The sequence below is a fragment of the Eptatretus burgeri genome, chromosome 13, assembly GCF_056783735.1.
Source record: "Eptatretus burgeri isolate ZD-2024b chromosome 13, Ebu_testis_v1, whole genome shotgun sequence".
NCBI classification, from domain to species: domain Eukaryota; kingdom Metazoa; phylum Chordata; class Myxini; order Myxiniformes; family Myxinidae; genus Eptatretus; species Eptatretus burgeri.
Genome location: NC_140973.1, coordinates 40,371,672 through 40,398,987, shown reverse-complemented (window position 1 = coordinate 40,398,987; position 27,316 = coordinate 40,371,672). Strand labels below are relative to the sequence as shown.

The 27,316-nt window shown below is 44.1% G+C and overlaps 1 protein-coding gene across 6 annotated transcripts in view; it reads right to left on the bottom strand.

Annotated features, from left to right (window-relative positions):
• Positions 1-15,430: 15,430 nt before the first annotated feature.
• Positions 15,431-27,316, bottom strand: part of LOC147014278 (fibronectin-like) — a 132,904-nt gene continuing 121,018 nt past the window's right edge. For all 6 annotated transcript variants that reach the window (XM_085852121.1, XM_085852123.1, XM_085852118.1 and 3 more), the window contains 6 exons: positions 23,941-24,079; positions 23,445-23,609; positions 22,199-22,324; positions 17,986-18,092; positions 17,824-17,877; positions 15,431-16,186 (listed from right to left, as the gene is read on the bottom strand). In XM_085852121.1, coding sequence (XP_085708247.1) covers positions 16,160-16,186; positions 17,824-17,877; positions 17,986-18,092; positions 22,199-22,324; positions 23,445-23,609; positions 23,941-24,079 — 618 coding nt within the window. In that variant the 3' untranslated portion in view covers positions 15,431-16,159. The remainder of the gene's footprint in view (positions 16,187-17,823; positions 17,878-17,985; positions 18,093-22,198; positions 22,325-23,444; positions 23,610-23,940; positions 24,080-27,316) is intronic.

Sequence of the window (27,316 nt, the reverse complement as noted above, 5' to 3'; positions counted from 1 at the left end):
TTCCCGCTGGCCGTCATGCTCCGCCCCCAATCATATGGGCGTGACGGAGGTGTGCGAACCGCAAGCTGGGACGAGTTGAAAGCCATGACGGTGTAATGTGCGACTGTTAAAACGTTCGTTGAGCAACATTTATATGAAACAACATCAAGTGGATGAAAATTGGTGTGGCACGATATTTGTTGGACAACTACACCACAATTACAACCACTAGTCCACCACTACGTCTTTAACAACACCAATTATTCCCACCTTCTTGGGAAATCCTCCTTCCTCTTCTTCCTCCTCATTATTTTTTGTGGGGAGCACCTCGTCACCACGATGAGGATGATTGGAAATCCGTCCTTTTCATTGGTTGGATCCCATGAACCCTGGAATATGATTTATTTATTTTGTAAAGTCCGACCGCATCTCAAGCAATGGTTACCTGTGGTTAATTTAATCAACGCAATGGACATTTGCATATTCTCCCCTCCAGGTTGTTTCAATGAGGCTGATCAGTGATCATCATCATCATCATCTCTTATTCTTCTTCCTCTTCGGCTTCCTCTGATTTTCCTCTTCCTCTTCTTCCTCTAATTCTTCCTCTTCTTCTTTTCACTCTTCTTCCTCATCATCTTGTTCTTTTTCCTCCTCTTCTGCTTCCTCATCTTCTTCTTTTCCTCTTCTTCTTCTTCTTCTTCCTATTTTTCTTCTCCCTCTTTTTCTTTTCCTCTTCTTCTTCTTCTTCTCCTTCTTCGTCTTCTTCTTCTTCTTCTACTTCTTCCTATTTTTCTTCTTCTTCTTCTTTTCCTCTTCTTCTTCTTCCTATTTTTCTTCTCCTTCTTCGTCTTCCTCATCTTCCTCTCCTCTTCTTCTTCTTCCTCATCTTCTTCTCCTCTTCTTCTTCTTCACTGCTGTGTATTTTAATGTAAATTCCCTTTACATGTAGTTATCGGATGAATATACTGTTGTGATAATGAAGTGCCGTACTGTGATTGGCGGCAACGGAGATTGGGCGGATGTGGCAGCACTGTGTATGGGGGTCGGTGGCTGGTGATGACTCTGTGGCTGGTGATGACTCGGTGGCTGGTGATGACTCGGTGGCTGGTGATGACTCGGTGGCTGGTGATGACTCGATGGCTGGTGATGACTCTGTGGCTGGTGATGACTCTGTGGCTGGTGATGACTCGATGGCTGGTGATGACTCTGTGGCTGGTGATGACTCTGTGGCTGGTGATGACTCTGTGGCTGGTGATGACTCTGTGGCTGGTGATGACTCGATGGCTGGTGATGACTCTGTGGCTGGTGATGACTCTGTGGCTGGTGATGACTCGGTGGCTGGTGATGACTCGGTGGCTGGTGATGACTCTGTGGCTGGTGATGACTCGGTGGCTGGTGATGACTCGGTGGCTGGTGATGACTCGGTGGCTGGTGATGACTCGGTGGCTGGAGATGACTCTGTGGCTGGTGATGACTCGGTGGCTGGTGATGACTTGGTGGCTGGTGATGACTCTGTGGCTGGTGATGACTCTGTGGCTGGTGATGACTCGGTGGCTGGTGATGACTCGGTGGCTGGTGATGACTCGGTGGCTGGTGATGACTCGGTGGCTGGTGATGACTCGGTGGCTGGTGATGACTCGGTGGCTGGTGATGACTCGTATGCCGCGTGCTCCGTGGAGGGTCGTGCTGGAACAGTAATGGTATGTAGTATACTGTATTAGGAATGTAATTGGGATTAGAGTATGGAGTTTGCCTTCAGTATTATGTGTACAAGTTATTGTATTTTGTTATTCTTACCCTATGTATATTTATGTTGTTGTAGATATGCGTATGGGTTTTGTGAGAATAAAGCCGATCGAAAAGGTCTATTGTTGATTACTACAACAATAATTTATTCTCACAAAACCTACCTGGTTGGATTGGACCAGAAGAACGCCGAGGCCTACACTGGAATGGAGCGTTTGCTGAGACCAGAGAGGCTGGATTCGGATCCCAGTTCACCCACGGCGGCACAACAATGGAAACACTGGTTGAAGATGTTCGAAAACTTCCTGGGAGCTCTACCACAGGATAATCTGGATAAGATGAGTCTGCTTACAAATTTTGTCTCACCAAGACTATACGAAACTATATCAGAGTGTACCATTTATGATGAGGCTATCCGTACTTTACAGTCACAGTACGTAAAGCCCACTAATGAAGTGTTTGCACGCCATCGTCTTGCAACTCGCCGCCAGCAGGTCGGAGAGTCCTTAGATGAATACCTTCTGACTCTGAAAACGTTAAGTAAAGAGTGTAACTTTGGGGCTGTAACAGCAACTCAACATTGCGAAGAATCCATCAGGGATGCCTTCATTAGCGGCCTGCAGTCACCACTGATCAGACAACGTCTATTAGAGAATAAGACTTTAGATTTAGCAACCATGTTTGATCAGGCGAGATCTCTAGATTCAGCCCAAAGAAATTCAGAATCTTATTGTGTTATTCAACCCTCCCGTTCATTGGGTGCTGCCTCATCCGATCAGAATACCGGTGAAGTGGAACCCACAACTGTAATGGCTGCTACGGGTGTTAAATGTTTCTTTTGTGGTTTTTTAAAACACCCACGTGTAAAATGTCCGGCACGAGAGGCTGTGTGTCATAAGTGCCAGAAAAAGGGTCATTTTGCTAAGGTGTGCCGTAGTACTTCATCAGTAGCTACTGGTGCTTGTGCAACTTCCTCTGATGAGGCAACGCAAGTGGCTGTGTCTTCTGCCGCTGCCCCAGGGGTGTTATCAAAGGCGGTTGTGAGGGTCACGCTCAATGGAGTGGAATTGGATGGCCTTATGGATAGTGGTAGTTCAGAAAGCTTTATCCACCCCAACCTCGTTAAGTGCCATTCCTTAAGTGTACATCACACCCAAGGCAATGTTTCCATGGCATCTACTTCCTTCACCGCTCAGACATCAGGGTTCTGTCGAGTCAATATCAAAGTAAACGGTCGGTGCTACCAAGATGTGCGTCTGTCCATACTCCCTCAGCTGTGTTCAGATATAGTTTTGGGCCAGGATTTTCAGGGACTGCATGATAGTGTTACACTGACATATGGAGGTAGTTTGCCTCCTCTTGTTATCTGTGGACTCAGTACACTGTGTGTTGACCCTCCAGAACTGTTTGCCAACTTGACAGCTGATTGTTATCCTGTTGCTGCTCGATCACGCCGGTACTCTCCCGATGATCGTAAATTCATTGAAAAGGAAATTCAAAGGATGTTGAAGGAAGGTATTATAGAGCCCAGTAACTCCTCTTGGCGTGCACAGGTTGTTGTCGTTAAGAACGAAACTCACAAGAAACGCTTAGCCGTGGACTATTCAGAAACTATCAACAAATTTACACTTCTTGACGGGTATCCTCTGCCTCGTATAGATGACACTGTTAACAAGATTGCTCAATACCGTGTTTTTAGTACGATTGACCTCCGTAGTGCGTATCATCAAATCCCCATGAGAAATGAAGATAAGCCGAACACCGCGTTTGAGGCCTGTGGACGCCTTTATCAGTTTGCTCGGGTTCCCTTTGGCGTCACCAACGGAGTGGCTTGCTTCCAACGTATCGTGGATTCTTTCATCCAAGAAGAAGAACTGGTTGGAACATTTGCTTACTTAGACAACATTACTATTTGCGGCATGACTCAGGAAGAGCATGATGCTAATCTCACGAAATTTCTTGAGGCTGCGAAGAGAAAGAATATAACTTACAATGAAGACAAATGCATCTTTTCAACCAACAGGCTCAGTATTCTCGGATATGTGGTGGAAGGAGGGGAAATGCACCCGGATCCTGAACGACTCCGACCCTTACAGGATTTGCCTGTGCCTCGGGACATGAAATCGCTCCGACGCATCCTTGGCTTCTTTGCCTATTATTCACAGTGGATATATCACTACTCAAGCAAGATCCGCCCACTGTGTGCCACTACTACATTTCCCATGACAAGGGAAGCAGAAGCGGCTTTCCATCTTCTTAAGCAAGACATTGAAGGTTCAGTGGTGAGGGCGATTGACGAATCCATACCCTTCGAAGTTGAGACCGATGCTTCGGATGTAGCAATTGCTGCAGTCCTCACCCAGGCAGGACGTCCGGTAGCCTTCTTTTCCCGAACCCTTCAGGGACCCGAATGTCGTCATGCTTCTATTGAGAAGGAGGCCCAGGCTATTATTGAAACAGTTCGCCACTGGAGACAGTATTTGACAGGCAGACATTTTACTATAAAGACAGATCAACGATCAATGAGCTATATGTTTGATAAGCAGCATAAAAATAAGATAAAGAATGATAAGTTCATGCGTTGGAGGATGGAATTATCTTGCTATGATTTTGACATTGTGTATCGTCCTGGTCGAGAAAACATTCCCTCTGAGACATTCTCCAGGTCTTATTGTGGCATGGCATGCCACGATCGACATTCACTGTTTAACCTCCACGAAGCCTTGTGCCACCCAGGGGTTACCCGCTTATACCATTTTGTGAACTCTAAGAATATGCCATACTCTGTGGAGGATGTCCGGCAGGTTGTTGGATCTTGTAGAATATGCGCAGAATGCAAGCCCAAGTTTCACCAACCAGATAAGACTCGACTCATAAAAGCTACTCAGCCATTTGAGCGTCTCAATATAGATTTCAAGGGGCCTCTTCCGAGTACAGATAAGAACCAGTATTTTCTTAACATTGTGGACGAATATTCACGGTTTCCTTTTGTATTTCCTTGTGCCGACATGACCACTTCCACGGTTATCAAGTGCCTCTGTCAGCTGTTCGCTATTTTCGGAATGCCGGCTTACATTCATTCGGACCGGGGACCCTCCTTCATGAGCAAGGAATTACAAGACTTCCTTGCCAGTAGGGGGATCGCCGGTAGCAGAACTACTAGCTATAATCCTCAAGGGAATGGCCAAGTGGAGAGGTTCAATGGTACCATTTGGAAGGCAATCACAACGGCTCTAAAATCCCGTAATCTACCCATCAAATGCTGGCAGACTGTTCTGCCTGATGCTCTCCACTCAATTCGTTCACTGTTGTCCACAGCAACCAATGCTACCCCTCGTGAAAGACTTCTGAACTATTCTCGTCGTTCTTCCTCGGGAGCCTCGGTGCCTACTTGGCTCTGCAAACCTGGGCCAGTCCTGCTGAAGCGTCACGTACGCACAAATAAAACTGATCCCCTTGTGGATGAAGTCGACCTCCTCCAATCAGGACCCCACTATGCCCATATTCGCTACCCGGATGGCAGGGAAACTACGGTCTCTGTTAGACACTTAGCCCCAATTGGAACCCCATCCAAGAGTGAACCCCAAATTCTACCTCAGGCTTCTGAAGAAAATGTAATTCCCCAGGGTAGTCCCCAAGACGCACCCTGCTCAGAGGGGGGTGATCTCGTTCCTGATATGGTTCCTGCAACTCCACAGCAATCAGATGCTGTGGATAACCCTCCAGTGCCAAGAAGATCCGGTCGCACCATTTGTCCTCCTATTAGACTAGATTTATAGAGATATATTTCTCGGAAGGGGGTGAATGTTGTGATAATGAAATGCCGTACTGTGATTGGCGGCAACGGAGATTGGGCGGATGTGGCAGCACTGTGTATGGGGGTCGGTGGCTGGTGATGACTCGGTGGCTGGTGATGACTCGTATGCCGCGTGCTCCGTGGAGGGTCGTGCTGGAACAGTAATGGTATGTAGTATACTGTATTAGGAATGGTGTACTCTGAGGAATGTAATTGGGATTAGAGTATGGAGTTTGCCTTCAGTATTATGTGTACAAGTTATTAGGGTACCCTGTGAGTACAGGGTACCCTATTGTTTTTCTTCTGTTTATTATTATTACGCATTATTATTATTTTTCCGCCGGCATTTTGCACCCTTTTTCGCTTTAAAAATCATTTTCTCTGGGACACTAAGTCCGATCGACAGGAAATTTTCACCATAGTATGTATCTTTTTTGATAGCACAATCACGTTATTATTATGACGTCATTGGTCACGTGGTACGGTCGCCATCTTGAAAAAAGCGATAAACTTTGGACATCTGTATCTCAGAAACCGTGCAATGGAAAAATTTTTCGTTTGATACATTTTACTAAGCTCCCTATGGGGAACACGTGTGATTTTTCATGACGTCATAGGCGAAGCGATATACCGGTGAAAATTCGTCAAGTAGAACGCTGTATAGGAAAAATCTGAAAAATTTTGAGCATCATCTACGCCTAAAATCACTGACGAAAATGTTTTTCTTGACGTCATCGATGACGTATTTCGGCCGCCATCTTGTTTTTTAGTGTTTTTAAAAAAAAAACCTTCTTCTCCAGAACGGCTGTGCAGATTGAGACGAAACTTTACAGACACATTCCCCCTGAGGTCCTCTTTCAAGTTTGTTAATTTGTTGTTGATACGTCACATGGTTTGGCGGCCATCTTGAAAAAACCCTAAAACCTTCAAACATCTTCTTCTCCAGAAGCGCTGGTCCAATGAAGGCGAGATTTCAGAACTATATTCGTGACATGTATGCGATGCAAGTTTGTTAATTTCGAAGTGATAGGTCACATGGTTTGGCCGCCATGTTGGATTTAAGAAAAATATTAAATAATGTTTTCTCTGGAATTTCATAAGCCATCGAAGCGAAAATTTGCAAGTGCCTTCCTCGCTCAAGTCTGCATACATGGTAAAAGTTTTTACCTCAGAAGTCACATGGTTTGGCGGCCATCTTGGATAGAAAAATAGACCTTATCCGATTTACACGAAACTTCACACACTTGTTCGGGTCGACAATGGAAAGCAGAATTTAAATTTATGATATCATAGGTCACAAGGTTCAGCAGCCATCTTGGATTGAAAATGAATAAATTTTAAAAATCTTCTCCAGAAGGGCAAGACAGATTAAGACGAAACTTCACACATATATTCCCCATGAGGTCCTTTCTCAAGTTTGTTAATTTCTTCTTGATCGGTCACATAGTTTGGCGGCCATCTTGAAAAAACGCTAAAACCTTCAAACATCTTCTTCTCCAGAAGCGCTGGTCCGAGGAAGGGGAGATTTCAGAACTATATTCGGGACAGTTAGGCGATATAAGTTTGTTAATTTCGAATTGATAAGTCACACGGTTTGGCCGCCATGTTGGATTAAAGAAAAATATTAAATAATGTTTTATCTGGAACCGCTTAACCTAACAAATCGAAAGTTTGCAATTATAATCTACCATCGTGTGTGCACGCGTGGTAAAAATTATGATGTCACACGTCACATGGTTTGGTGGCCATCTTGGATAGAAAAACGCACCTTTACCGATTTACACGAAACTTCAAAAACTTGTTCCAATACCAAGTTGGATGCAGAATATAAATTTGTGATGTCATAGGTCACATGGTTCGTCAGCCATCTTGGATTGAAAAATAATATCTTTAACGTCTTTTTCTCTGAAACCACTGAACAGATCCAGGCGAAACACCACCACTATGACCACCTCTCCATGACGAATAAAAAGTTCTCACCCCCTTTTCAGGTACGACGCAACGTTTGGCAGCCATAGTGGATTGAAGGGAAATATTAATTAATGTTTACTCTGGAACTACTGCATCAATAAAGGTGAAAAATCACCTTTACGGTGGAACATTCATGCGGAATGAGGGTTTGAAATTTCAACGGGATCGGGCCCAGAGTTTGGCAGCCATGTTGGTTTTAAGAAAAATATTAAATAATGTTTTCTCTGGAACTGCTTAACCTTGCGAAGCGAAAATTTGCGCTTATCGTCTACGTTCGTGTTTGCACATGTGGTGAAAATTATGACGTCATAAGTCACATGGTTTGGCCGCCATCTTGGATTGAAGGATAAATATTAATTAATGTTTACTCTGGAACCACTGTTTCTATATATACGAAACTTCACATTTGTAATTTAGCCGACATGCGAAACAAACGTTTAAAATTTCAACCTGATCGGTCATGCAGTTTGGCAGCCAGAATTATTTAATTATTTGAATCTGTTCGCCAGTAATAAGGAAATTGAATGCTTTGTGCTGCCCGGTTCGTAACTCGTCTGTTCCGCGCCGTCTCGAAGCAGGCCTGTGTTTGTATCACCATTAAATAATGTTTTCTCTGGCACCGCTTATCCGATAAATGCGAAACTTTGCGACTATGATTTAAGTCTCATGTTGTATCAGTTGTGTCAAAGGCGGACGGACTGGGAGTCCCATGTTGTATCAAAGGCCGACACGTCTGGGTACCCGGTCATCACTGCCAGCAGTTATAAAGTGGCAGTTCTAGTTGTATTTTGTTATTCTTACCCTATGTATATTTATGTTGTTGTAGATATGCGTATGGGTTTTGTGAGAATAAAGCCGATCGAAAAGGTTTATTGTTGATTACTACAACATATACTCAAAAGGTTTCGGCGATGATGTGAAAGTCTCTGCTTGTAGTTTAAAGTTTGTTTTGATTGAAGTCTGCACGCGGTCATGCTGGGTTGACAGGTAATGCCTGTGGTTGTGGTTGTGGTTGTGCGAGGTGGTTTTAGAGGTAATATAGGATCCACCACTGCCTTTTTTTGGAGGGGGACGACATTTGGCAAAAATAAAAACCTTTTTGATTTCACTTCCATAATTGAACAACAAAGGACGTTCGACATCCCCTGCTTCATGCAAATGCAAACCTCTGGTTTACCTGTCCACACCTTTGGAAAAAGCAGTCCTGATTCAGCAATTCTTTCTTGGAACGTTGTGACCCATATTGTCACAAATATCAACCTTTATTGGCCGTTGCTCCATTTGGGGCTGACAGGATGGCCGAGACGAGAGGTACACATGCCTCGAACCTGTCGAACCTGGGTTTGAATCCTGACAGGATGGCTGAGACTCGAGGCCTCGAAGCTGTGTAACCTGGGTTCGAATCCTGACAGGATGGCCGAGACTAGAGGTACACACACATGCCTCGAACCTGTGTAACCTGGGGTTGAATCCTGACAGGATGGCCGAGACTAGAGGCCTCGAACCTGTCGAACCTGGGTTTGAATCCTGACAGGATGGCCGAGACTCGAGGCCTCGAAGCTGTGTAACCTGGGTTTGAATCCTGACAGGATGGCCGAGACTAGAGGCCTCGAACCTGTCGAACCTGGGTTTGAATCCTGACAGGATGGCCGAGACTCGAGGCCTCGAACCTGTCGAACCTGGGTTTGAATCCTGACAGGATGGCCGAGACTAGAGGCTTCGAACCTGTGTAACCTGGGGTTGAATCCTGACAGGATGGCCGAGACTAGAGGCCTCGAACCTGTCGAACCTGGGTTTGAATCCTGACAGGATGGCCGAGACTAGAGGCCTCGAACCTGTCGAACCTGGGTTTGAATCCTGACAGGATGGCCGAGACTAGAGGCCTCGAACCTGTGTAACCTGGGTTTGAATCCTGACAGGATGGCCGAGACTAGAGGCCTCGAACCTGTCGAACCTGGGTTTGAATCCTGACAGGATGGCTGAGACTCGAGGCCTCGAAGCTGTGTAACCTGGGTTTGAATCCTGACAGGATGGCTGAGACTAGAGGCCTCGAACCTGTCGAACCTGGGTTTGAATCCTGACAGGATGGCCGAGACTAGAGGCCTCGAACCTGTCTAACCTGGGTTCGAATCCTGACAGGATGGCCGAGACTCCAGGCCTCGAACCTGCCGAACCTGGGTTCGAATCCTGACAGGATGGCCGAGACGAGAGGTACACACACATGCCTCGAACCTGTCGAGCCTGGGTTTGAATCCTGACAGGATGGCTGAGACTCGAGGCCTCGAACCTGTCGAACCTGGGTTTGAATCCTGACAGGATGGCCGAGACTAGAGGCCTCGAACCTGTCGAACCTGGGTTTGAATCCTGACAGGATGGCCGAGACTAGAGGCCTCGAACCTGTCTAACCTGGGTTCGAATCCTGACAGGATGGCCGAGACGAGAGGTACACACACATGCCTCGAACCTGTCGAGCCTGGGTTTGAATCCTGACAGGATGGCCGAGACTAGAGGCTTCGAACCTGTCTAACCTGGGTTCGAATCCTGACAGGATGGCCGAGACTAGAGGTACACACATGCCTCGAACCTGTGTAACCTGGGGTTGAATCCTGACAGGATGGCCGAGACTAGAGGCCTCGAACCTGTCGAACCTGGGTTTGAATCCTGACAGGATGGCTGAGACTCGAGGCCTCGAAGCTGTGTAACCTGGGTTTGAATTCTGACAGGATGGCCGAGACTAGAGGCCTCGAACCTGTCGAACCTGGGTTTGAATCCTGACAGGATGGCCGAGACTAGAGGCCTCGAACCTGTCGAACCTGGGTTTGAATCCTGACAGGATGGCTGAGACTCGAGGCCTCGAAGCTGTGTAACCTGGGTTTGAATCCTAACAGGATGGCCGAGACTCGAGGCCTCGAACCTGTCGAACCTGGGTTTGAATCCTGACAGGATGGCCGAGACTAGAGGCCTCGAACCTGTCAAACCTGCGTTCGAATCCTGACAGGATGGCCGAGACTAGAGGCCTCGAACCTGTCGAACCTGGGTTTGAATCCTGACAGGATGGCCGAGACTAGAGGCCTCAAAGCTGTGTAACCTGGGTTTGAATCCTGACAGGATGGCTGAGACTAGAGGCCTCGAACCTGTCGAACCTGGGTTTGAATCCTGACAGGATGGCTGAGACTCGAGGCCTCGAAGCTGTGTAACCTGGGTTTGAATCCTAACAGGATAGCCGAGACTCGAGGCCTCGAACCTGTCGAACCTGGGTTCGAATCCTGACAGGATGGCCGAGACTAGAGGCCTCGAACCTGTCTAACCTGGGTTCGAATCCTGACAGGATGGCCGAGACTAGAGGCCTCGAACCTGTCTAACCTGGGTTCGAATCCTGACAGGATGGCCGAGACTAGAGGTACACACACATGCCTCGAACCTGTGTAACCTGGGGTTGAATCCTGACAGGATGGCCGAGACTCGAGGCCTCGAACCTGTCGAACCTGGGTTCGAATCCTGACAGCTAGAAAATGTCATCCTGGTGTTTCACGACACAGGCAGGATGAGTCAACAATCTGTGTGCCGTCCCTCGGATGGACGTTAAACTAGTCGTCCCGTCTGTCGGAGGAGTTGGTGGATGTTAAACATCCCACGGTGTCCTTCGCGAAGAGTAGGCGAGCTCTCGCCGGCATTCGAAACAAATTACAAATTCCTGCCCTATCCTTAGTCGAACGTCAGGCCTGGCCAGCTGGTTCGTGAAAGACTTGTCCCAAAATCTTACCCCCGACCAACCCCACAAGGACGTGGTAATAGTTGTGGTTGTAATTAAAGGAATGTGGTGGTTGCTCAATTTACCGGGACAAACGATCTTACCACGTCTCGAAAACGAGCTCAACCACCACCGATAAATTTTTTAGGGTTGTGGTTACTTTCACAAACGAGATTATAGACACATATTATGATTATATATATTAATTATAAATACTCGGGAAGGCGCACCGTGCACACCTCCACCAGGTGGAACGGTGCACGTTCTGTATCGCGCTGATTGGCCGGATCTGGATTCGAACGTGAACCCAAATCCAGTCGGCTTGTGTTAACCGACTGATCCACCAAAATTCGGCCGAATCCGTGCACAACGTGTTGACAAATTGTGCTCACAAACCGACAGGTAGACAGACAATCCGACAGGTAGACAGACAATCCGACAGGTAGACAGACAATTCGACAGGTAGACAGACAATCCGACAGGTAGACAGACAAACGGACAGGTAGACAGACAAACGGACAGGTAGACAGACAAACGGACAGGTAGACAGACAAACGGACAGGTAGACAGACAAACGGACAGGTAGACAGACAAACGGACAGGTAGACAGACAAACCGACAGGTAGACAGACAAACCGACAGGTAGACAGGCAAACCGACAGGTAGACAGGCAAACCGACAGGTAGACAGGCAAACCGACAAGTAAACAGACAAACCGACAGGTAGACAGACAAACCGACAGGTAGACAGACAAACGGACAGGTAGACAGACAAACGGACAGGTAGACAAGCAAACCGACAAGTAGACAGACAAACCGACAAGTAGACAGACAAACCGACAGGTAAACAGACAAACCGACAGGTAGACAGACAAACCGACAGGTAGACAGACAAACCGACAGGTAGACAGGCAAACCGACAGGTAGACAGACAAACCGACAGGTAGACAGACAAACCGACAGGTAGACAGACAAACGGACAGGTAGACAGACAAACGGACAGGTAGACAGGCAAACCGACAAGTAGACAAACAAACCGATGGGTAGACAGACAAACCGACGGGTAGACAAACAAACCGACGGGTAGACAGACAAACCGACAGGTAACAGACAAACCCACAGGTAAACAGACAAACCAACAGGTAGACAGACAAACCAACAGGTAAACAAACAAACTGACAGGTAGACAGACAAACCGACATGTAAACAGACAAACCGACAGGTAGACAGACAAACCGACAGGTAAACAGACAAACAGACAGGTGTGAACGCATAACCTCCTTCCACCCTTGATGACCGTGAACACTGACTCGATAATGTCATCGCTGGACCAATGAATGAATGATCCAGTTCACGTCCGTTCAGAGCTGATTAAAGGTTCACTTGGTTGGGAACTAATGATAACGAACCGCGCACAGATCGTTGATGTCTCCAGCATAAAATCGAAACGGGGACAGCCGGCTTAAATCAATCAATCAATCAATAATCAATCAATGTACCATCGTGTTTCGTGCATTGCTGCTGCCGAAGCAGTTTCTTGGCATGGATAACCCTTGTGCCGTTGCTCGCCAACTACTCGTGAAAGACTATACGTGGGATATTTAAGGTCCACCTTTGGTCTTTGGTCGGTGCTGGTGGACGTTGCTCATGCGAGGGACACACAGCACGCACGGTGTCGTGGTGCACACGATCAAACAGCAGGAGGGGGATGACGGTTTATATCTGGGTCAAGTTTCAAACACAGGCGAAGATAACTCGGAGGGGAGTGGGCAATGCTCGGGAGTCTCGGGCATCCCACCAGCCTCGTGATCGAGTTAAAGCAAGAGGATGACATGGAGGATGGTATTTGGTTGAATGGGACATTGGAATGAAGATGAGGCGACGGCAGTGAGGGATCAAGCCTGGTGTTGGCTTCGCGGTTAGGGGGGCTGCCTTGGTATCTTGGGGTCCTGAGTTCGAACCCCTGAACTCGTTGAATTAACACCAGGTGGGGTTGACTCAGCCTGTCATCCTTTTGAAGGTCGGCGAAATGAGCACCAGTGTACCGGTAATTATCCCTGCAGGGTCGAAGGTGACTAAAGGGTTGGCATCAGGAAGGGCATCCGGCTGTAAAAACATTGCCACAAGAAAGGGTACCATGATTGGATCCCATAAAAAGCTGACCCCTGCTCAGGGATAAAGGCTTTAAAATGGTGTGATGATTTCCCTTTGTATCAATATCTCATGCAGGATCATGTATGCAATGTGCAGGACAAGGCCATTGGGAAACATTGTCAGTGATGTATGTAATTGCACTATTAATTGAATTATAAATACATCAGGAGACAACGAGGTGAGGACAACACAGTATCTGGGATTTGACCTCAGAGTGATATCCCTGGATCCATGACTCGTGAGATCAGACGGCAGCACCAAAGAGACCGCCACCGTCGTTGTGCACACAATGCCAGAAGTGATGCGGCATCTTGAAGCACAGCATTCTTCATATTTTGGGGGCTGTAATTAAGCCGGTGGTTCTCAGGATAGCCTAGAGGTATGCACACTCGCCTCTGAGTTGTCCAACATGGGTGTGAAGCATTCCGGTGTTTCACAGGCAGGGTGATTCATCAATGCGTGTGCCGTCACTCAGATGGACGTTAAACTGGACGTCTCGTGTGCCGTCGTTAGTCCTTCGCAAAGAGTAGGACTGTCATCACCGGCTCCCTGAACCAGTTACAAATTAGTGCTGTCACCTACAGGGGGGTATATTGCCCACCATTGATGCAAACCAGCAGCCACATCCTGTGCATGAAACAACATACTGTATGGTGTATATGAATTAAATATGTATTCTGGCTTATTTTCAATCTGTGAAAAAAAAAATACAGAACCACCCACCACACTAAGCAGTCAGTTGCTACTCTGTTAACCGCAGTATCAGTCAGCCAACATCACATGGCTTTCGAAGCCTTTTTTGTGCAAGATCGTCAGCTCTTCCTCTGACAAAAGGATTCAACCCATATAAATGTTTCCATTTAATGTTTATAGTTATGCTGCAGACTACCACTGAAAGCTCTTATGAACTGGTTGGTGATGGGTATCTAAATAGGGTAGATGTGTTGCAGGCACCCCGAGTTTGTCATGCTGGTATGGCACAGGGATTCATCATCAGCATTGCACTTAAAAGGTACTTGGAGTATATATTCCCTCACAGGATGGCCTGCTTGGTTATACTGTGCCAAAAATCCATCCTGTGATGTTAATAGCCAGAGGTCCCCAAAGTTTCTGATGTCACCATGAATTCTGGCTGATTACTATGTTAAATTTTTTTATTTTTTATTTGAATTTAAAAAGACAGTCTCATAAGGCTGGATATTTCCCAACAGAAAATATTTATGGTATGACCATGGATTCTGGCCCCGTGTGCTCATATGTACTGTATGTGTTTTTCTTGTGGCCATGAGCATTGGACTTTGTGCCAAAGTGTGTGTGTCAAAGTGTGTGTGTGTGTGTGTGCGTGTGTGTGTGTGTGTGTGTGTGTGCGTGTGTGTGTGTGTGTGTGTATTCGCTTGACAAGCTTTGTTTGATTGGGTATTCGGGTCTTCGAGCCAAAGTGTACGTATGTTCTTAGCTCTGTAATAATGGTTGGTTTTTTTAACCTGCGACAAGACCTTTTTTAACCTTGCTGTTGGGGTTCTTGTTGGGGGGTTGATTTTTAAAACGTGCACCCATTGGTCAAACAGCTGCTGGACCACACCCACATTGGCCACTTGACTCCACCCATCATGGCACCCAAATTAAATATGACCGCCATCTTTGTTTTCTGGTGGGCCGAACACATTAGGCCTGTTGGCCTTTGCTGAATATACACTGTGTGGGTTTTTTTTTGTGTTTGTGTCGCAGGTTGTGAGCACAGTGCGGTCATTATTGTTCTTGCTTTTAAGTATAAAAAGGCTCCTCTCAACAATGGGAGAGTCTCAAGAGGTCCACAAATGTTTATGGCATGGCCATGCTTTTCTGGCCCTGTGGGCTATGATGTGTATTTTGTTATGACCATGAGCCTCGGCCTCAGGGCCAAGGTATATTTGTATTAGTTTGATGGTATACTTTGGTCTTGTTTTTTTTCATCTTTTAATTCTAGTCTCTGGGCCTTTGTAAATAGCTGTGCCTGCGCAATATAAACTCAATGAGGAAAAGAAAAATTGTAAATGATTTATTCACATTTTATTTCCATAAACAACACGATAGATTTCACGAATACAGTAGAAAGTAAGTTAACACAACGTGTTTTTTTTTAAAGTTACATTATTGTGAAGCAACATCTGTGCTGTGATGGTCAATCCAATGAAGATGTGTGTGTGTGTGTGTGGTGTGTGGTGTGTGTGTGTGTGTGTTGGGAGTCTGTGCTATTTCTAATGATAAAAATGAGGGTTTGTTATCCCACCTCACTCAACCCATCCCTACCCCAACACGCTGATTATTAGGCTCTTCCCTGAACCTCCACACTTGAACACAAAGAACACAACATTCAGTTATACAAGGAACCTTTCATACATATTAAGGAATATAACTTAAATAGTAACGAAAACATACAGCATAAGCAGCACTATTTATCAAAGGAGGCAAAAGAGGAAATAGAACTTTGGCTTTTTGTAGCTAGCATTAAAAAAAAAAAATCTTCTTTTGCATTTAAAACATTTTTAAAATGTTGGAAACATTAGAGAAGAAATACATTTTGCTTTTGAAGAAATTAATCTTGAACCAACAGCATGTGCTAATTTCCAACGAAAACAAGTTTTGTGCATAAAACACGAACAAAGTTTTCAAAATTACACGAAAGAGATGTATCGTATGAGAAATGAAAACCAGTTAACAGGATTGATTCTTGGCTTATTACCCCCTCCCGCCACCCCCTGGAAGATCCTCAGAAACATCTTCTTAGCAGTGAAACAAACACGTGTTTACCTGGTAGGGATAAAGAAGCATGTTACATTCATCGATCAATCGTCACGGTAAGAACACTGTTGCATTATCATGCCTTGAGCTGCTTTATGGGATAGCAGCATAATTATGATGAATGTGTGAGTGTGTGAGTCTGCGGGCAGATCTACTTTAATACAGATCGTTTATCCCAATATCTAACCATATATATATATATATATATATATATATATATATATATATATATATATATATATATATATATATATATATATATATATATATATATATATATATATATATATATACATATATATATAGATATATATATATATATATACCATGGTTGCAGGCAGCAGTTATAAGCTCTTCAGTTTTTACCCAGCGCACATCGTGCAAAGCGCGGTTGAACAATTGGTTCACTTTGTCCGTCTGCCTACATACGCCAGTATATGATCCAGGAATAACTTAATTTCAATTTAATTATGTATTTTGAACACTGCAAAATACAAATTGGAACATGAATAGGCAGTTTGGCAATACTTTGGCTGTGAATTTGGCAAGAATTATGACGTCTCATCCCATGCACACATGCGCACAGTGTGGTAAAGGAATTGCTTCAGTCTGTCTGTCTCTGAATTTAAAAAAAAAATCATTCCAAACAGGAAATTTACTGTTTTTAGAGACGTCATAAAGGCCACAAACAAAAGGGACAAAGAACTAATTTCATATGTTAAATAAGGTGGTGTAAAAGAGGGATGCATCATCGGCGGTAAACTTCAAATTCAATGGGATTTTTTTCTTCTTTTTTTTCCTCCAGGGTTTAAAACGTTTCTTTTATTTCAATTTAATGATATATTTTGAACTCTGTCGAACTAAAATGCCTTGTTGGCACTTCCAAAAAACCGTCAGTTTAGCAGTACTTAGAAAAATTGAATACCATCTCAACCAATCAAATTTTCCGCTCGTGCTCTGCTCAGATGAACGTCCATATGCAGACAAAACAGTGGCGTCCAATGATATAATGTCTGAGCACAAAAAAGATACACATGGTAAGGTTCCCACGCTTCCAAGTTGTTCGACCTATTTTCATTCGTTATCATACATGGTATTTCAATTTTTGGTGGGGGGGGGGGGCTACCAAACAGGCGATTAGAAGCTCCACATCTTGGCTTAAAAAGAGGGAGGTAGGTGAGGGGGAGCTTCCAATGTCCTTTTTCTTAAAACTGCATGGGGTAAAGTGTTCTCTGAACTAGAGTTTTTTCCAGTGATGAAGTTAACACAAAGTTATCCATATTAAGTATAACTAGTGAGCGCATGCTCCTGTAGGAAAGGAGATGCTATTGTGAGGGTGCTGTGTGTCAGTCATTGTGCAAGCGAGTCCGCACTGGTTCTCAGATCGACTGTAATCTATAAACTCTGGCAAAGCTCTGCATTGTTAGATTCCCTGTCTTGTGTTTGTATTCCATCCTGATCTGTATAATGCGGTTGAAATATGCATTTTTAAAACCTTATCCTTCATTGTTGACAAACTATCTCCATGTCAAAGAAGACTGTGGTTTGAGATCAGAGAGATTCACTTCTAACTCGGCTCTTAGTCATGTTCACCAGGTGTGAAGTGAGAATAAATAATCAGCATTGGTGTGCTGAGGATTGCATACCTTTTTGTAACGCAGTCTTGGTCTATCATATGATCCACAGTCACAGCGATAGCCCTGTTAAACAAACACAATTTCATCAGAGCGTGGAAATGGATTGTGTAATCTTTCCGGTTGACATTGCACCTCTTTTGAAGTCGTTGCAATGTGCATGTGAAGACTTACTTTCCGTCCTCCAATGCATGTGCACTTGCAGTCCATGCCTTTGTCCCTTTGCGTCCATTGCTGTCCGACTGAGTACTCCTTGCCTTGGTGAAAGCACCTAGTCTCGTCTGCACAAAGTATCAAAAATAAATAAATAAATAACAGTCTGTAATTTGGTGCTCCTTTCGGCAGAATGAAATAAGTGCATTTTTTTTGTTGTTCGTCATATTTGTTGTCGTGATACTTGTGTAAAGTATTGTGCATTTCATATCGCTTAAGGTTGCAGTAGTGTTAGTACCAGATTAGTGGATAATTGTATGGTTTTACTCTGAAGCGTACAGTTAAGGCCGACTTGTTATTTCGCGACGAGTCGAGCAGTACATAACGTAGGTAGTGGTGAGACTGTAGTTCCTTTTTTCCAAGGAAATAAGGTAGTTGGAAGATCACTGGGAAGTGAGTTTATAGACTGCGAATCAATTAAAGAATCGAGGAAGATTTTAAACAATGTGATAAATGTTTGATGTGGGCAATATATCAGGGATGGTGGTGACAGAGGGTCATCGATGCTGCAGAAAGCAAGAATATAATTGCAATTTCAGCACACAAATAGCGATCTGCGTGGATGGCAAAGGAAGTAAGAGTAGATAAAAAAAATTACCTTAAATGGTGGTTAATCCACCTTGAATAAAAGGAAAAACTGATTTTTTGGGCCTTACCCTTTGTTGGAGCAAAACAGCGAACAATGGGGGACAAGGTTTAAAAAGAAGTCTTATAGTCGGCAGGCCAAGACCCTCAAAAAAAACTTTTGATGGCATTTTTTGTTCAAAGCTGGCAACCATGCCAGAAAGTATCACTATGGTACAAGGTTTCGGAAACACCTGGTTGCCAAAATGGCATTTGACTTTGGAGGTCAAATGGTCAATTGAGGTCAAATTTTGTGTTTTCTCTCTTTTGCCGTGTGCTTTCAACAAATGTAAGGTTTGGCAAGAAACATTGAGGAATTAAAGAGATACTAGGGTTTTAATTTGCAAAATAATAGGTAATTGTGAAGGAAATTAGGATTTAAAATACTCGTTACTCCATTATGGATCGGAATGCATACAAAGTAAAGACTTGTTCCTTTAACGTCGCTTCTTCCTGAAAACAATTCAGTTTCTTCATCAAGAAGGCACGACAATGGCTGAACATCATTTTCCCGGTGTCCCATTACCTTTGCCAATTAATGTTGCTGTTGAAATCCTTTAGATTGATCCAGACCATGTCCACTGCCTGCCATGTTAAGGCATCCATCTGCATCACAACCGCATGCAGGTATACATGGTTGCTCCTTCCGATGACAAATGCAAGTGTGTGTGCGGCACTTAGTTTTGCATCAACAGGTAACCAACTCCAAAGAGCTGCTTGGAACAGATAGCTTCCGTAACCACACCACTTCTAACCGTTTGTCCATTAGCTGCCAACCTCCTGTCCCCTGAGGGCTTGGGATAAGGACGTCAGATTTGTTTGCCTGCAGCCACACTTTGGCTTGGTGGTTGGCACGTGAGAGATGTAATCCCAGTGCGTCACTTGTTGGTGGCAACATTTCAATTGCCTTTTTTCTTTCTGGAACAAGTCATGTCTGGCCCGATCAACACCCAACGTAGAGCACGGTGCCTTGTACAACAGGCATACGAACTCTTCAACTTTGTCTAACGGACCATCCCTACCAACACCTTGCAACTGCTCTGCATGTTGCAAATACACCCTCCAACACGATTTCTTCCCATGCCCAGCAAAGGACGAGACGGTATCGCAGCAGGTTATGGCATGGAAGCCAAGCACATTCTCCACTACTACTCGGGGGAGGTTCTCGTTGATGATGTGCACTGGAAAGCATTCCTGCTCCTTGGAGGTGCCGCTTATCATCCACACTTGGCACAGTTTGTCCCTGGAAGAGTGAATGAGCAAGAGGAGGACGTCTGTGTCCCAGCACTTCACGATTATGCTTTTAAATCCAGCATCAATGGCTTCAAGGGCATGGAGGATGATCCTTGTGTCCGCCTCCTCGTGGTTTGCCTGTAGTGTTGGGATGACTCCCCGTGTTGTCGAATATCCATTTGGTTTGCTGCCACCAACAACTACCTCTTTGTTTCTGTCATTGTGCTTCGCAAGTCTGTCACTTAGGAACATGGCAAGGTCTTCCTTGTTTCCATCTAAAGCGATGAAGTTCTTCCATGCTTGGGGAAGATGAAGATCCTCCCGGTCGATCACTTTTCGGATTGGTCTCTTCATCTGCCCAGCTCTTTTGGTCCTTGTAGCTGACTTGATAGACAAAGGCCAGCATTGGTCAAACACAACGTCAATCCTGGAAACCCTGCCACTGAACTGCTTCACCACAGTCTTCTCGAGGTTTTTGGCATAGTCACCAAAGGTCTTGCACTTCGGTCACTTCCCTAGGGACTGAATCGATGCATGGACATAGATTATGATGCATGTTTTTCCTGTTGTCTCCCAAGCTGTATTGGTGATACGTGTGCCCTTGAAAGTGTTTGCCTTGATACATGCATGCCCTGGAAAGCGAAGCAGGAGGGTATATCTAGCGACATGTGCCAACTAAAGACTTAGACTGGTGTGCAAGGACACATTACTGAGAGATAACACACTCACCTCTAACGAAATTTGAAGAGTTTGGAATACAAACTATCCATTAAAAAAGTCAAATCTCACCACGTGGCCATTTTCGTGTTGGGGAGGAAAGCCTGTCATGGTAACACACCAGAAACACGTGATCGAGGCTTTGCGACACCAGTGACGTCTATTAGTGATGCGGGAAAACGCCCGTGAGAAAATGGCTGCGCGGCGAAAGCGGACCTTTTTCATGGATAGTTGTATTACAAAATCTTCAAATTTTGTTTGAGCGTGTTATCACTTCCTAGATATTGACGGACTTCAAACTAACACAGGCAACGTTTCATGGCGATCAAATTTGTAGTTTTTATTTGAGAAGGAAAAACCCATTTCCTTAGGATTCTGAACGGACAGTATGTTATTTGTTTTTCCCCTTGACCTTTTGACCTTCTATATGACTGTAAAATTATGCTAATTCGGTCAATTGCACTTTCAAGTCCCTGGGAAGGTGCTCCATAATGATTCTTGTACGTTATCTAAAAGTCAAGTCGATAAAAGTATCAGTCAGGAGAGGGTGTCCCAACTCCCTGAGAAACCAATGCATTCAAGAGAATTCAACATATATATTCAAGGATTTCTTCATGTTTACCTATTAATATGGAATTTAAAAACCTTGTATTTCATTAATTCCTCAATATTTCCTGCCAGACCTAACATTATTTGAAAGTACAAGATAAAAGAGGGAAAACACAATTTTTGACCTTTTGACCTCCAAATTTGACCTTAAAGGTCAAATGCCATTTTAGCAACTGGGTGATTCTGAATGCCTGGACCATAGTGATACTTTCTAGCATGGTTGCTAGCTTTGAACAAAAAATGCTATCAAAAGTTTTTTAGGCATATTTCCTGGGCTTGGCCTGCCGACTTTACTGGTTGGTTGTGTTTTTTTGCTATTTCACAATTAACAGAAATAACCCATTGTAATCATGAAATGTTCAAGAATAATTTAACCTGAGATGGACCGATCATGAAAAGGACCATTTTATACATTGTAAAACAATTAAAGTTGCTTTCTTCACCAGCAAGACAAAATGAACGACGATTAAAATGAACTCCAGCAGAACTCAATAGTTTATGAACGGTATGGCTTTTAAATGCTCCTGACTTCACTCTATAGGAGTTTATAACCATATCAATGTGTTGTCATTTGAATGAGCAGCCTTTTTTTTCCCCGTACCACTCCTCTATATGGAGTACTACCGTAACTCCATGATGAAGTCAACAACGCCCTGCTGATTTGAGATCTTGTGTAAGCTGCGTACTGAAATGGTGGTGTGGGCGTGGGGAGGGAAACTGCGGTCGACATTGTATGAGTGAGGAAATGGTAGTAGGGATGGTGAGGGAAATTAATAATTAATTGACCAATTGACCATGTTTTATTGTGAAGGAGCTTGAACTTAACTGTGGGACACAGACAGTCGTAGCCGATTAGCGGAAGGCTGGCACATCTGTTTCAATTGCAGATGTATCAACAAAGGAAGTGAACGAAGGATAAATTAGGATTGGGATTTCAAAATATTCTGCACTCTAAACAAATACAGTACAAGTGAAAGGTGGTCACACATACCTGGCTCACACTTAAATTGGCCCATATTATTGCCAAGGCAGGTGCACTTCATCCGTCGTCCTTGGGCCGTGGTTTTGCTCCATGATTCTCCAATGCTGTAACTCTTCCCTCTGTCCAAGCACCAGCCTGAAAAAAAAAGATGTTGCAATGTGTGTTTGTCAATAGCAGCTTAATACTTGGGAAGTCGGTGATTTTCAAACTTATATTTCACTCGTAACTCGTATTAATGGATTGCCCTTCGTAGCTGAAGACGGATATTCACACGTGACACGTGAACACCTGGGAGTGTGAATTTGTTTAACGCGTAGGTGTTGTTGCCTGCATGGCTACCCGATAAGGCCAGACCACTTGCTATGCACAATTTAGGTAAGAATTTGTAATTTGTTCAGGGTGCAGGAGGTAACTCCCCCACTCTTTGCAAAAGACATCGTGGGATCTTTATCGTCCACCAACTAATGCTTACAGATATGAGTCCCATCTTATAATGTCGATCTGAGAGACGATATACACATTGATGTCCCGTCCTGCCTGCAAAGCACCGATCCAAAAGTTTGTCATCGGATCAGAAATGCAACTCAGACTGTAGAAAGTTCAAAGATACAGTAAGTACGCCACATCTGTGCTATCCTGTTGGACCCATGAAATATTGAAAGGTCATTGCCATTTTTTGTCACTTTAAAATCTAAATCCTCTTTTTTCGGTTTTGTACTCCTTGCCAAAAGTACGAGGTTTTCATATTTCAACACTCCATTGACATGTTTTGTCTATTCAGGCTTGTTGCTTAATCTCCTTGAAACTCAGAAACCATTTATACAGCTGCACATTACACCCTCAGGACTTTCAGCGAGTCACAGACACCTCCTGTGGGGATCGTGATGTCAACCCCCCTGAGAACACATCCACTTCTTCCCCCAACAGAAATCATGCAAACTTTGGTTTATATCGGTCAAACACTTGAGGACGAGTTGAAAATCAAACAAATTAACCATTCTCACTTTGTAGTTAGAGACTACTGCATATGCAGTAAACAGCTTACCAAATAATTATGATGTCACTTCAGAAATGATAACACGTGCATCGTAACCTCCTTTAAAAGTGCTGGTTGTATAATAAGCCGGTACATTAATGCTCTTCATCAAAATAATGCCTCAAAAATAAAAATGTTTCTGACTGCACATCTTTTGAAAGTTTTCACTACCATAAGCTGGCTAGCTCTCAGTCTCTCGCAGTGCATTGCGGTTCTTACGTGAAGAGTCACAACGAATATGGTTTCGTCCTCCTTGTTCCAGGCAGCGGCATAGAAGCTTGAGACCAGAGCCAGAGTCTTTTTCCCACTCATCATCTGCATTGTAATGGCGCCCTGTGTCACGGTCATAGCACTGGCTCGGCGTGCCATGAGCCTCATCAGAAACTGCGGTCGACATTGTACTCGTTAGGGATTTTCTTTACAACCTTGAGAAAATCATTCCATGCAAGAATAATTATATAATGGTTATAGGACTCGGTGAAATTGATGTCCATAATAACACGAATTATATTATAGGTTTAAATTTGTCTACGTATAATATAATGCTATAACCTCATGTCATGTTGCAATTCGACTACAACAATTGACTACTCAACAACACACGGTTACTTCATGAACAGACAAACTACTGTGAGCAAATTAACCTGCACGGAAACCTCAGTTTACGTCGGTGAGTTTCGGAAAGCAAATTAGGTGCCTGATGTGTGCAGCGCACCAGTTTCTAGCAGACTGATTATTTCCTCCATGATCTTGAAGCGTTGCCTCCCACGGAGACCTTCCACCAGGACTCTATACTGCACGCCTGGCCGAAGGCCAACCAAACGAGCGCTGGTGATACTGCCAGGTAACCGAGCCTGAGGCAGAGTGATAGAATCATGGTAAGCAACCCACCTTACGCAACACCACAATGTAGTCTGGCTTGGACAGAATAAGGTCAAAACAAGACATCAAAATAAACAGGTGAGTGGACGTCCCCTATGAGTTTCTTCATAAAAGAAAAAAAAATATTTAAAATTTCAGTTTCTTAATAATTTCAGCAACTGATACCATTTCTTTTCATAAATGATGATACAGTGCTGCCAAGAGGGGCAATGACAAATCTGTCCCTCCATAAATAAGACATCATCAGGCTCTGAATCCTATTCCTGTGTGTGAACAATTTGGAAACCAATCTTTAGAAACAAGGGCAGCAAAAGTAGATTTTCATGTTCACTCCAATCTTATTCTACATTCACGACTTACATGTTATTTGACATTCACAATTGATTTGCAGCAACAGTAGGAAAAGCACGAAGGCCCAGTACATGAGCAGTTTTTTTTTCTGTACTTAGTTATACAGCATAGCATACTCCGGTATACAATTATATTTCTCTGCAGTAATCGAACCAACGCCGATGGAGGAGCTTGTACACATCACATGCAGGACAAGGACATGAGGACAAATGAATGCACTTTTATGTGAAATCCAAGGATGTAGTAAGTAAACAATGGACAAATCAACACAGTACTGTATGTAATATGATTCAGACCAAAGATCTCAGCATCAAACAGGTCAACCTTGTTTGTGAAAAAAATTAATAATAACAATAATAATGATGATAATATAATATGAAGAAAAAGACCAACGAATAGGCATTACCTTTCAGCTTCTTGAAAATTTATGGTTAATTAATAAATACAAACATGCAATAAAGACCATATTTCCAAGATGGCCTCCAGAGCCAGCCGCCGACTGGGCATCCTTCATCGGTGCAAGGTCTTTTACTTGACTAATCTGAACTTTTGATTACCGGCAAGACCTTCATTATCAGCTTGATGAGTTCTGCTCTCCCCTTTGGGCTGGCATCCCTGCCTCGCACATTGATGCCATGGAAAGCAAGGCCCTCAAAATCATTGTGATCTCCCGTGATGAAGCTGAGTGTTTAGCTCTGTTGCTCTCACAGAGCAGGCAGGTTGGTGGCCTGTCTGTATTTCATCGCCTCCTTTTTGGTCGTCTTGCACTGTCTGCCCTCTCTTGGCTCTGTCCCTCCCAGGTCTCTTCAGGGTGCATTCGGTCTGCAAGTAACCCTCTTGTTAAACTCCCAAAATCCAGGCTCACTGCTCACCTCCACTCATTTGTTCTTCTTTTCTCTCACCTGTAGAACCGACTTCCCCAGTCTGTTTAGTCTCATTCTTTCCTCCAGGGCTTCAAGACAGCTATTGACCGCTCCCTCGGGTCATCCGCAATCATGATCTGTTCTCCCTCAATTGACCCCATTCCCAAGCACTCATTTTTTCCAGGTTAATGTGCCCCCCCCACCCTCCCTAACCTGTTTTCGTTTGTTAGTTGTCATTTGATTTGCTTCTTTTCTGTTTCATCCCCACTTTCTTCTTCCTCTACTTGCTGTGTTTCATTCAGCTTGTGTGCAGTTTGTTCACCCCCCATGTGTCCTTCTCCCCCTTCTCATTATCTCAGTCTCACTTCTACTCTGCCGTTGGTGTTTCCCCCTTTCCATTTTGTTCCCTTCCACAAGCCTCGATCACGTATACAAGAAGAAAAATCAAATCTACATTTCCAAAGTTCCACCATCATATTTCAAAGTAATAAAACATGCTTTACAAAAAAAACGTGTATTTTAAACATTTTCTGTAAAAAAAAAAAAACACAATAAGAAAGGAAAACGAATAAATAAAAAGATTTCTATGTAGTCATCACACAATTGGTAGGTTGGTTATACCTGAATCTATACAGGATTGAAAAGACCATCAATGATTTGAAGGGTTACACCATCGACTAAACTTGCGATTAATTAAATAGTATCCCATGCCACAAACCATAAAGTAACTGGGGCCGTGATGTGAGAACGACCCAACAACTTTTAAACAGTGGTTGTTCCCCATGGGGACCTGTTCTGATAGCTCGTTGATTTTGAGAGGATTCCATAATCTTTTAGATTTTAGTGAAGATGTGACCAAATTTCATGACCTAATGGTGGCCAGCCCGATCTCCTGGAGCTGCAACGTGATTTGTTTGTTATTCATCGATTGCAAAAGTTTTAAGGACAAAATTATCATTGAATAATTTTTTTTTTATAATTGCAAAGACTCTCTGCTTTTACTCTCAGGTCAATGTGGTCACAAATTTTGAGTCGTGTGGTCTCTCATAGTCTCCCCCACGCCCTCCCTTTTGACTTTCTTTCGCATCGCCACACTTCCAAATAAATCCAGCGAAAGACATAAAACAGGTGCAAATACATACGTAGACATGTGAGTTAGACTGCTTGGTGGCCATCGTGTGCAGCCAGTGGCTGCTGGTTGCATCATCTTATGGGGACGTGGCTGTGCTGCTGATGCAGTGCCCTCTATTACCAGTAAATGCTAATCTGAGAATGTCGCCTAGTCTGGGAGGTCGGCGGTTTGCATCCGACTGAATCATCATAAAGACCTTTAAAATGGTACATGATGCTTCCCTTCTTGACATTCAGCATTTTGAGGATACAGCATGGTTAGTATCACCGGTGGGGTGGGATTTCTCCCCTAAAAATTACAGAGAGAAGAGGGATGCCAGAAGATGGTGCCGCCGGTACCCAGAACGTTCCAGGAAGGTACTTCCCAAGGTAAGTGCCCTTGTTTGTCCAAAGTTAAATGTTGTGTTGTCTGGCGTGTGTGTGTGTGTGTGTGTGTGTGTGTGTGTGTGTGTGTGTGTGTGTGTGTGTGTGTGTGTGTGTGTGTGTGTGACAACACTTCCATGAGCCTAGGAACCTGGAGAAAAAAAATTAACAAATACTAATTTTTTTTTAATCTATCTTCCTTACATTTACAAAATGAATAAACCTCTTTCATCCCACTGAAGTTTTCATCCTCATGACCATGCAGCCCTCAGTGGCTTGAAACAAGACAAATAAATCTTCCATTTTTATGTTCACTCCATGTAATATTGTGAAAATCTTCAAGATTTCAACAGAAGACCAATCAGTAATTACCAAGAAAGGCACTCGGTAGAGCACATACCTCCACCACACAATGCCTGATCCAGGAGAACATATCAGGCCCAATACATTTTTGAAACATCATGCTATATATCAGTTTTGGCCCCATCTTCTCAATGGTGA